This window comes from Vipera berus (assembly GCF_964194415.1).
Source record: "Vipera berus genome assembly, chromosome: 1".
In the NCBI taxonomy this organism is placed as follows: Eukaryota; Metazoa; Chordata; class Lepidosauria; order Squamata; family Viperidae; genus Vipera; species Vipera berus.
Window position 1 is genome coordinate 316,762,680 of NC_138202.1, and position 12,666 is coordinate 316,775,345.

A 12,666-nucleotide genomic window follows, 5' to 3' on the forward strand; every position below is an offset into this window, starting at 1 on the left:
GCTCCGCCCTCACCGATCTGTCAAATCCCCTCTGGACTTCGGGTTGGGCATACCTGTATGCCTGCCTTGCCTCCCAGTTGTTCCTGTTTCTCCTCTCTTCGTCTGATTGATTCCGCTCTTTCCAGTCGATCTCCGTTCACACATGAATGGACTGGATGCAGTCCACTCTCTCCTCACCCCTTCTGCGTTCGGCTGTCGGGAGTTATTGCAGACTCACTCCTCACCTGTTCCCTTTCCCTGGTCTCGACGAGTTGTTGTGTGTCCGGCCTCCTTTCCCCCAAATGGGTAGCGTGGCTGCCATCCTCCTTGGCCCCTCTCCTTCTAAGTGCAATCAGCATTTTGGATTGCTCTTCATACGCTTTCAGTGCTTAATAAGCTGGTGGTAGCTCTATGTGCCAGCTGATTGAGTGTGCATCTGAGAACCAGGCTTCCTTAAGCAGCCAGCCTCCTTTGGAGGTGTCCTGGGCAATAGCTTCCATCCCCATGAAGTCAAATGAGTGGCCATTGCTGGCCATGTGTGTCCATATTTGCAAGTACTGTTCCTGCCTTTTGATGGCCAACCTATGCTCGTAGATTCTGGTCTTAATCCGTTTGGCCGTCTCTCCGATGTAATTGCATTGGCAGTCCTTACATTGTACCCTATAGACCACAGATGATTTTCCCCCCTCTAATAATGGCTCCTTGGGGCACATCATCTTGGTCCGGAGTGTCTGGTTGGGCTGGTGGGCCACACTGACCTTATATGGCGCCAGTATGTCTGCTGTTGCTAGGTTGTTTTAGGTTTGTAAATAGTTGTTTTTATTGTTTTTACTATTTTAACAATAAACAGCTGTTTTATATTCTTCCCGGAGTTCGAGAACTTCATACTGCTACGTGTGTGTGTGTGTGTGTGTGTGTGTGTGTGTACATACACACACAGTGCTTTTTTTTGTAAGAAAAATGGTGTCTGAACTCACATCTTGTTAATCTTTTATTTAAAAAATTATATATTCAGTTCTTAGCAGCACCGGTGGTTGAGAAGTAATTAGTAATTTTTTTCATTTTTAAATTTGGGGTCACACTTTTACACTAAAAATTAAAAAAAGATTTTCAATTCACCAATGATTTTTAAAAATAAATTATTTACCTTTTGCATGTAGTCAATCACTTTACACACACCCACACGTCAGTAGTGTAATGAAACATAACGGTCGCCGCCCGCAGTAAGCACTCAGCACGCGACCACATGACCAATCACAAGCTGAGCAGTGCCACAAGTACGCATGCATCAGACTCGACACACAAGCAGCCCACATGCATCATTTTAATGATTTTGCTGCCGACCTGCTATGCTTGATAGGGCGATTCAAGTCCAAACAACAAATTTTCAAAAGTTACTTTTAAAACTTGGAAAATCTGTCAAAAAACGGTGCTGGAACTCTGTTCCGGTGCATTCTATGACCAAAAAAAGCACTCTGTGTGTGTGTGTGTGTGTGTGTTTGTGTGTATATATTCTATGACCAAAAAAAGCACTCTGTGTGTGTGTGTGTGTGTGTGTGTGTATATATATATATATATATATATATATATATATATATATATATATATATATGTATAGTGCTTCATTTCATAACAGTTAAATAATAATTCCTTTATTCCATAATGTTTTATTTTGGATTTTACCCCTGATACTTCATGTTAAAAGACAGCTTTACCAGAGATTATCAACCAAATGGATGGCTCTTCGTGGGCATACTGCTATAGATTGTGTGCGCATTTACCTTGCTGTGGTACGGAAGTGGCCTCTCTTTGGTGCCAAGCTATTTGCAGCAAAAGTAAGAAAAATATTTTTCACTTCCTTCTTTACCAAAAAAATTATCTTTGCCTGTACACTGTTTCTTGCACTTTCTACCCTTGCCATTAAAAATAATTAAAGCATTTAGTAATTAATATCTTGTGTGGGTTTTTTATAAATGTATTGAATGGAGCAGGAAATATTCAACTGGTAAGGATCATGATCATAGGATCACATAATAAGTTGGTTCAAACTACAGAAGTCATTTAAGTTAACATTTTAATCAATTCAGGAATGGCTATCTACATTTGAAAACCTCCATTGAGGGTGAGTCCATCAATATTCTAGGTAAAATATTTAATTGCAAAATTCAATCTAACAGTGTAAAGTACAATTGCCCCCATGATCTTCTAATGCAGCCCAGTGATATAGCTATAAACAAAACTGATTACATCCTGCCTTATCTGCCCAATTCTCCAGTTTTCTTAGCAAGGTTTTTCAGAAGTGGTTTGCCATTTCTTCCTTCCTGCGCTAAGAGAGAATGACTGGCTGAATATCACCCAGTTAGCTTTGTACCTAAGGTGGGACTGGAAGCAAGTCTCCCAGTTTCTGGTCTGCTTCTAAATCACACTTACATGCACTATATAAATTAGATATATAATAATAATACATTGTTATGATTAGACTAGAACATAAAAAGTCAAGAACCTAATTGAGCATAATAGAATACTCCAAATGCAGGAAAATCTGATTATCATAAGAACAGAGTTGGAATAAGCCATTGAGGTTACTGAGGCAGGAATCCAAATTTGAGCATTTGTGACATTATCTATTCTCTGCCTGAATACATCCAGTAAAGGGGAACCCACCGCATTTCTGTACTATTGTTTGTGTTTCCAGAGGAAACTCCAATATACTTTTGTTGCTTACCTTCATGTAATAATTTATGTAATAATTCATTATTTCAGTTATTAATTAAAAGTGTAGAACAGTTCATTATTGTATATAATATGGTCACTCCAGCTAAGTATGTACCATGTGTATATTTATTTTGTTGTTGTTTGTTTGATTTTAGCTTTTGACAGTATCCACACCAGAGAGCACATTGATATGGCTTGCTGTTTCTGAAAATGGTATTAACATTCTTGAATACAACTCCATGGTAATGAGAAAATAGTTTAATACTTTTATGAATAAATGAACAGTATATACTTGTAAAGGTTATTTACACTATTAGACCAACTTATAAGTCTTATTGGTCTCAGTGTGCTGAATCAGAATTCAGCACACTTATAACCTGTGTGCTAAAGAAAGCATCCTGTACAACTGGTTGTCATTGATTTAGCTTCTCACTATTAGAAAATTTTACTGAAAAGTTGCTTTTTAACTAATTGTTGTTGCTAGTTGCGAAGTCGTGTCCGACCCATCGCGACCCTATGGACAATGTTCCTCCAGGCCTTCCTGTCCTCTACCATCTTCTGGAGTCCATCTAAGCTCACGCCTACTGCTTCAGTGACTCCATCCAGCCACCTCATTCTCTGTCGTCCCCTTCTTCTATTGCCCTCAATCTTTCCCAGCATTAGGCTCTTCTCCAGTGAGTCCTTCCTTCTCATTAGGTGGCCAAAGTATTTGAGTTTTAGCTTCAGGATCTGGCCTTCTAAAGAGCAGTCAGGGTTGATCTCCTCTAGGACTGACCGGTTTGATTGCCTTGCAGTCCAAGGGACTCGCAGGAGTCTTCTCCAGCACCATAGTTCAAAGGCTTCAATTCTTTGGCGCTCAGCCTTTCTTATGGTCCAGCTTTGACTGCCATACATTGCAACTGGGAAGACCATAGCCTTGACTATACGCACTTTTGTTGACAGGGTGATGTCTCTGCTTTTTAGTGTGCTGTCTAGATTTGTCATGGCTTTCCTCCCGAGGAGCAAGCGTCTTTTAATTTCTTGGCTACAGTCCCCATCTGCAGTGATCTTAGAGCCCAGGAAAATAAAATCTGTCACTACCTCCATTTCTTCCCCATCTATTTGCCAGGAATTGAGAGGGCCAGATGCCATGATCTTGGTTTTCTTAATGTTTAGTTTCAACCCAACTTTTGCACTCTCCTTCTTCACCCGCAACAAGAGGCTCTTTAGTTCTTCTTCACTTTCTGCCATTAGAGTGGTATCATCTGCATATCTTAGGTTGTTGATGTTTCTTCCGGCAATCTTAATTCCAACTTTTGATTCATCTAGCCCTGCCTTTCTCATGATGTGCTCTGCATATAAGTTAAATAGGCAAGGCGACAGTATACAGCCTTGCCGGACTCCTTTCCCAATTTTGAACCAATCAGTGGTTCCGTGTCCAGTTCTCACTGTTGCTTCTTGGCCCACATATAGATTTCTCAAGAGACAAATAAGATGGTCTGGTATGCCCATCTCTTTAAGGACTTGCCAGAGTTTGTTATGATCCACACAATCAAAGGCTTTAGCATAGTCAATGAAGCAGAAGTAGATGTTTTTCTGGAACTCTCTAGCTTTCTCCATGATCCAGCGTATGTTAGCAATTTGATCTCTAGTTCCTCTGCCTCTTCGAAATCCTGCCTGTACTTCTGGTAGTTCTCGATCCACATACTGCTGGAGTCTAGCTTGTAGAATTTTAAGCATAACTTTACTAGCATGAGAAATGAGTGCAATGGTGCGATAGTTTGAACATTCTTTGGCACTGCCTTTCTTTGGAATTGGAATGTAAACTGATCTTTTCCAATCCTGTGGCCACTGTTGAGTTTTCCAAATTTGCTGGCAAATTGAGTGTAGCACTTTTACTGCATCGTCTTTTAAGATTTTGAATAGCTCAGCTGGAATACTGTCACCTCCACTAGCTTTGTTGTTGCTCAGCTTTTCTAAGGCCCACTTCACTTCACATTCTAGGATGTCTGGCTCGAGGTCAGTGACCACCTCATTGTGATTATCAGGGACGTTAAGCTCATTCTTGTATAGTTCTTCTGTGTAATTTTGCCACCTCTTCTTAATCTCTTCTGCCTCTGTTAGGTCCCTGCCGTTTTGGTCCTTTATCATGCCCATTTTTGCATGAAACGTTCCTTTCATCTCTCCAATTTTCTTGAAAAGATCTCTGGTCCTCCCTATTCTATTGTTTTCTTCTATTTCTTTGCATTGTTCATTTAAGAAGGCATTCTTATCTCTTCTAGCTATTCTTTGGAATTCTGCATTTAATTGGGCATATCTTTCTTTTTCTCCCTTGCCTTTCGCTTCCCTCCTTTCCTCAGCTATTTGCAAAGCTTCCTCAGACAGCCATTTTGCTTTCTTGCATTTCTTTTTCTTTGGGATGGTTTTGGTTGCTACCTGTTGTACAATGTTGCGAACCTCTGTCCATAGTTCTTCAGGCACTCTGTCTATCAGATCTAATTCCTTAAATCTATTTGTCACCTCTACTGTATATTCAACAGGGATATGATTTAATTCATACCTGACTGGCCTAGCGCTTTTCCCTACTTTCTTTAATTTAAGCCTAAACTTTGCAACAAGAAGCTCATGGTCTGAGCCACAGTCAGCTCCTGGTCTTGTTTTTACTGACTGTATAGAGCTTCTCCATCTTTGGCTGCAGAGCATATAGTCAATCTGATTTTTGTGTTGACCGTCTGGTGATGTCCATGTGTAAAGCCGTCTCTTGGGTTGTTGGAAAAGAGTGTTTGCTATGACCATCGTATTCTCTTGACAAAATTCTATCAGCCTGTGCCCTGCTTCATTTTGTACTCCAAGGCCAAACTTGCCTGTTATTCCAGTTATCTTTTGGCTTCCTACTTTAGCATTCCAATCCCCCATGATGATAAGGACATCATTTCTGGGTGTTAGTTCTATAAGGTGCTGTAGGGCTTCATAGAACCGGTCAATTTCATCCTCTTCAGCACCGGTGGTTGGGGCATAGACTTGGACTACTGTGATATTGAATGGTTTGCCTTGGATTCGAACTGAGATCATTCTGTCATTTTGAGGATTGTATCCCAGTATTGTTTTTCCTATTTTTTTATTGACTATGAAGGCTACTCCATTTCTTCTGAGGGATTCTTGCCCGCAGTAGTATACCTGATGGTCATCTGAATTAAATTCACCCATTCCTGTCCATTTTAGTTCGCTGATACCTAAGATGTCAATGTTTAGTCTTGTCATCTCTTGTTTGACCACGGCCAGCTTTCCTTGATTCATGGATCTTACATTCCAGGTTCCTATGGAGAAAAAATCTTTACAGCATCGGACTTTCCTTTCACCACCAGACATATCCACAGCTGAGCGTCCTTTCGGCTTTGGCCCAGTCGCTTCATTCTTTCTGGCGCTACTAGTACTAGCCCTCTGCTCTTCCCCAGTAGCATATTGGACGCCTTCCGACCTGAGGGGCTCATCTTCCAGCGTCATATCGTTTTGCCTTTTGGTACTGTCCATAGGGTTTTCATGGCAAAGATACTGGAGTGGGTTGCCATTTCCTTCTCCAGTGGATCACGTTTTGTCAGAACTCTCTGCTATGACCTGTCCGTCTTGGGTGGCCCTGCACGGCATAGCTCATATCTTCATTGAATTACGCAAGCCCCTTCGCCACGACAAGGCAGTAATCCATGAAGGGGTTTAACTAATACTAATATGGCAATTATAATTTTTAATATAAAGGAGGTATATTCAGAATATTGTTGTCGGTCTTTTGAGGTAGACTAGACAAGGAACCCTAATATATGAATGCTAATATATACAGTATTACAATATCTTGTAAGTATGAATATGACCACTCACTCCCTTTACCCTACAGAGAACTCGGGGTTAAGTCTGAGATGTTTTCTCAAATTATATTTTGGCTTTGGACTAAGATTGTTCTTATCTAACTATTGTTTCCCTATGGTTCTTCCTCCTATTCTTCAAGGTTATTCTCACACCCCATTACAAAAGGTTATTTCTAGAAAGTATGTCTTAGACCATAATGTCAAATGCTCAGTTCTAAAAAATAAGTCTCATTGGAATGGATCCAGATTTAACCATACTTAATATAGATCAATTAAAATCAAAAAGGCTGAATTTAGTTAGATATTGTCCCTCTGCTTTCATAGGATATTCCTGAAGTATGATTAAGTCAGGATCCAATCCACTGATACAGTGGTGGGATTCAGCCAGTTTGCACCAATTTGGCAGAACCGGTAGCTAATTTTTTGTTGCCCAGGCCCAGAATGGACTTCCAGAAGCAGCATCCAGACAGAGAACCGGTTGTTCACATATTTGAATCCCACCACTGCACTGATACACATATTTCAGTAAGCATTATGATTGTGATTATATGCCGGTTTATCTGTAAGCGTATTCTGTGTCTAGGTGTGATAGGTATAATATGCAATAAGCATGTTACAGGGTATTTTGATTGAATTGATTCTGTGTTGGTCACTTTAGTAAAAATGTTTAGAATGCAGTCCTGACAGATTATTACTGAAATGAAACATTCCCTTATAATCATTCTAGAAGCTGTTTAATTCCTGAGTTCAAAGCCATGTCTATTAAAATAAATAGAAATTATTTTCCCTCTTTATTTCTTTTCCCTCTCTTGCATGGAACATCATTTCTTTCGGACTTTTAAGCGGTTAATACTGACATATTTATATAAAAACCTAGTGACTTTTGGAGGTTATCAAGAAGACTTTATGCTGGTGGTAAATAACATGAGTACAGAAGAGAAACATACTGAAAAACTCTTGTTTACTTTTGCCAAACCAAAGGTTAGTATATTAACCAAAATTGTTTACCAGCTTTAAATAACATTGCATATATAGAACAAACGTAAACATCTAACACCCATAGAAATCTCCCAGCTTAATTTACTTTTAAGTTTTGTTTTTCAAAATGCTTTTCATCTAACATGTAAGATTGGCATGGTTCAAAATAAACCATTGGCATCATTTTTATCTTCAAGAATGTCTCTAATTTCCAGATGGGTCTCATAGATATTTAGATGGCTGAAACTAATCTTTTGCTTAAACCCAAACAAAATATAAAGGTAAGTGGAAGGGTTGTAAAAAGCATGCAGGAAGGACTAGGACTGGCCTTTTATTAAATGTGTGTTTTGTGATAGGCTACAATCATTATGACAGCAATATATAAAGTAAAATGAGAAAAGATAGAGTCAAGAATGTTTAGAAAAATATCCTCAGTCAGATTCTGAGTTGTCTTCTCCCTCACAGTATTTATTGTAAAAATCTTTTTGACCTATAACAGTGTTGCCTGATCTTTATTGAACTATCTTTTTCAGAATGCTAGAAGCATGTTTTTCAAATAGTGAAGGCATTTCCAAAAAGAAGAGTTGATGCCGTTTCTGTAGCTAGTTAATCATCTGGTACAAAGGCACCATATCCTCTCCTTCATATCCTTTGATTGATGGACACACTTTGACAACATTATTATTAATGCATTGGAGAAAGCTTTAACTTGAAACTTTAAGACACACTACTTTTTGCCCCCAATTCAGTATAGTCCAGTTAGACAATAAAGGTCTATTAAAGGTATCCTCAATGTATTATTATTATTAACTGCATGCATTTTATTTCAGATCCTTGAGATTACTCTACTTATTGCCAGCTATATTAACAATTTTCATCAACAGAAGAAGACAGTTCATGAATTTTCTGCTCCGCAATCAAGAAATCCAAAATCTAATGATATAGAATGTCATTCATTTTTACTGCAAAACAGACCAACCAAAGGACCTACTTTATTATGAAAAGTTCAAGTTTCTATGAATAGTGATGCTAAATATATGTCACTTTTATTAGGTTATTATTTTGAAAGAGCAATCTGTTGTAAATTAGAAATTAACAACATCTGTTGCACGTTTATTTTTCTACCAAGCTTGGGACTCTCAGATGTGAACTGTAAAAAATTCAGATGACCCCTAGATGACAGTAAAAATATAGAAGAATGATCTTTTCTGCCTTGGCAGCTATCTGGATTTTTGCATCCTAGAAGTAATAGTCCTACTCAAGCTGAAAGCTGTGGTACGCGAGAAATTGTATTTTTCTTCATAACTATTAGAATAAACAAAGTACAAAATTATATATATATATATATATATATATATATATATATATATATATATATATATATATATATATATATATATATATACACATATATATATATATATATATATATATATATATATATATATATACATACATATATATATATATATATATATATATATATATATATACATATACATATACATATACATATACATATACATATACATATATATAGTATATGGTAATCCAAATAGAATTATACTGAATAAATACTGTGAATTGGGTAACAAAAATAATCAGAAGTTGGAGAAATAATAAAGGAAACATTGGAGAAATAATAATAATCTTTCAATACAAAGGTTCATACAAGACCTCTGATTTTTTCCTTTTGTTCTAAATTCTTTCTTTTTTTTCTAAATCACTCCTAGACATAGAACTTTTAAAAAATGTGACTGCATCCACATATCATAGTAAACCATCTCTTGTTTAAATATGACAGAATTCTTGGAATGAATATAATAATTCTTTAACCAGGTCATAGCTTGTTTCTTCTCATTTAACTGCACTTTTACTAGATGTGTGTTGTTAGGTTAAGAATTTGGCAAGGCAGAAAACATTTTAGGAATAACCCAGATTGCAGGAAGCCTTCCTTGACTCATCGTTATAATGATTAAGCCAACAGCAAATAGTTGTTTCAAACAGTAATTTACTTCTTTAAAACAAGTTAATGGTTTATTCGCTGATCTTATTTGCATATCACTTTAAGCTAAAAACAAGTAATTACAGCTTGGAATAATATGTGAATATAGTATGCATACAATAACTCATTTAGGGTGAGAGTTCTCTGTCATGAAGATGTATGCTTTCAGTCTTAATTGATCTAGACATAACCTTCTGTAAACTATTTATTGAGAAATCTGTTCAGCATTTAAATACCTGATAAAACTTCATAAAAATCTTATTATTTCATTTTGGTACATTCAAACAGATCGCTTTCCATTTTTTCCTTCTGCTTTCCTTTATTGGCTTGCAACTCTCAGGATAGAGCTTTTGCTTTAGGGACAATATCTGTTGTCAGTACTGTAAAATACTATTTAATTGTTATGCATGCAAATTAACGTAATGTTATATCATTTAGTGATGAACATGTATAAATAGTTTTAGTTTTGTTTAAACAATGTTGCTCATAAATTAATTCTAATTAAATTTATAAGCAATACTGTTTAACTCTGTTTAACTCTCTCTGAGTAGTTTAATATTAGTTAACAGTACAGGACTACATGTACAATTATTAACAGTTTAAATCAGCAATGCGCAAATCTTAAAGACACATAGGATCCATTTTTCTTTTTTCTGAATGCAAAAAATTGTACTTTGAATTCAAGATAACTGATACAAAAAAAATCAATTCTTTATTATTATTACCATTTCCATTTTTCATTTGTGTAGCAGATAATTGGATGAAGAGTTGTAGGGTAAGGAAGGGAGAAATTATTTTGTTTTCACCATTAGTAAATCTTTGCCAATCTATTTCAGTCACCCAAAAAGCTGAATGTTAGATCTATTAGTCAACGTACAACCTGCCGGAACTGATTTAATTACTGAATCCTGAGGCAATTCACAGATCTGTTGTTTATTTTTTACAAGTTTACAAAACCATTTACCACTATTGTTTATTATTTATTAAAATAATTTTACCCATTTATATTCTCATATATATGAATGCAGTGTCTGAGTGATAAATATATATCAAAATTTTAAACAAAACTTGCCATGCTTCAGTTTTAAAATATGTGGTAAAATTTACAGAAAGAATAATAGATTTACTAAAGAATTTAGTGGAGCAGAGAATCACATGGTTGCTCTAAACTTTTTTTTTAATGTGTCCTAGTGGCTAAGCCTGACATAATACCCTGGTATGCAGTAGGTAGTCACAACTTCCATACTTTCAATGCAGTCTAACTACTTGCTGGAATTATTTGGGATGTGAAGGAAGTATCCTGCTGGTGGAAAGGAGCTTTATAGATAAGACAGGATAAAATATGTATTAAAAGCTAGTACAGACAACTTGGGTATTATAAAAGCCGCTACTATCTCAGGAGGGAGTTAGTAATGCTGATTTTTTTTCTTCCGCTAAAATAGAAAGGAAATTCAGAAAAAAGAGCAACTGAATATCTCAGCCAGATGTGGTCCACCAATCATGCTGCAGTCTAGTATTGTCCTGCTTTAGAATTTTGTTTGCATTTGTTCTGAACAAATAGAGGTTAAAAAAAAACACCCCAATCTGGTTCTTTAGTGGGGAAAAAATATTTATCATAATTCCTAAGTATTGATAGATGTTCTTTGGTCATTTTCATCCTCTCTCTTCTGGTGTCTTAGAGTATCGAGTATCACCCTTAACCTCAGTGAAGCTGAAAGAATAAAAGCTGAATAAAGCTTTTCTTCTTTAATTGCGCCAGCACAATAATGGTTGACTCTAGAGCAAGCATGTCCAAGCAGGGGACCATGGGCCACATATGACCCCGGAGAGATAGTAAACAGCCCCACCAGATTGAAAACTGAACATTATAATATGCATTTATATCTATTAACTATACTATATACTTTATATGCAGCCCAAGACAATTCCTCTTCACTCAGTGTGGCCCAAGCAAGTCAAAAGGTTGGACACTCATTGTCTAGAGCAGGGGTATCAAAGTCGCAATGTCACGTGATGTGTTGCGACTTTTTTGCCATTGCCGGCAGTGGGGTGGACGTAGTTTTGCTATGATGCATCCAGGCTGCGGGCCAGCAGTTTGACACCCCTGGTCTAGAGGATAGTACAAATGATTATAGCCTGAGAACTATTTCTCACTTCACACAGTTTGTCACCTATGCAAAATGTCTCCCCTTGTTAAAAAAGAAAGTACTGATTTAAAAGAAACAATATATAGTTACATAACCAACTAGCACATCTATAAATAAAATTCTGCAAGTCTGTATATGTAGGGGTTTTGGCATACTACGCTGCTAATTAGGACAAATTTTGAGAAATTTATTTTTGAAGTCTTTAGCCTTTAAGGTAAAAGTGGGACCAGCAAGTTCATTTAATTAGCAGACCCATTTTCATCCTGGAAAGTAAAAGCTGCATAAAACTCTACCACTTTGGATTTATTTTCAAGGTACTTGGGCAAGAGCCCAACATAGCTCTATATTTGCTGCTATCTCTATGTAAAATTAATAGTGGTACCCTGATACTCTTATAGACGCTATGTATAATCACATTTCATCTATTGTGCATTTTTTATTAAAAAGAGACATATCTTTGCAACTATTATTATCACTGTGATTCTGTAAAAGATACGTGCATGCATAAACAGCTTACTGTGTGCAACATTCACTACTGTAGGAAGCTGTAATGTTAAACTGGATTGCACATCTGAATGTACATCTGTCCCTATGTGCTGCTCTAGATGCATCCTATCTATCTATCTATATAAACTGGTACAACTAGCCATACATAACATTTATCTTCAAATGTTAAATATGGGCCCCATCCAAATATAATGAATACTGAAAATATATGCAGTTTGTATAAACTTAATCAAGAAATGCTTTAATGGGTCTGGTATTTCAAATTGTTCTTAAAATTAAAAAAATGTTAATTTATATTAGAATATTTTTATTTATTTAATCTAGTTGTTTTATAAGGTATTTTTATATAACTGTAAACCATTTTAACAAATAAAATAAATGAGGAAAAAGTCTGTATTTTGTCATGTAGATTGAGGATTAGATAGCTCGCCATGTTTTAGAGCAGCATTTCTCAAACTTGACAATTTTTAAGATATGTGGACTTCAGTTCCACGAC

The 12,666-nt window shown here is 36.4% G+C and overlaps 1 protein-coding gene across 4 annotated transcripts in view; it reads left to right on the forward strand.

Annotated features, from left to right (window-relative positions):
- Positions 1–8,781, forward strand: part of PLEKHH2 (pleckstrin homology, MyTH4 and FERM domain containing H2) — a 70,993-nt gene extending 62,212 nt beyond the window's left edge. For 3 of the 4 annotated variants that reach the window (XM_081314432.1, XM_081314434.1, XM_081314433.1), the window contains 4 exons: positions 1,685–1,814; positions 2,850–2,936; positions 7,377–7,514; positions 8,342–8,781. In XM_081314432.1, the coding sequence (XP_081170558.1) occupies positions 1,685–1,814; positions 2,850–2,936; positions 7,377–7,514; positions 8,342–8,512 (526 nt within the window). In that variant the 3' untranslated portion in view covers positions 8,513–8,781. Of the gene's footprint in view, positions 1–1,684; positions 1,815–2,849; positions 2,937–7,376; positions 7,515–8,341 lie in introns of those variants that run through there. The other variant, XR_014024679.1, reaches the window with a different exon arrangement.
- The last annotated feature ends 3,885 nt before the right edge of the window (positions 8,782–12,666 follow it).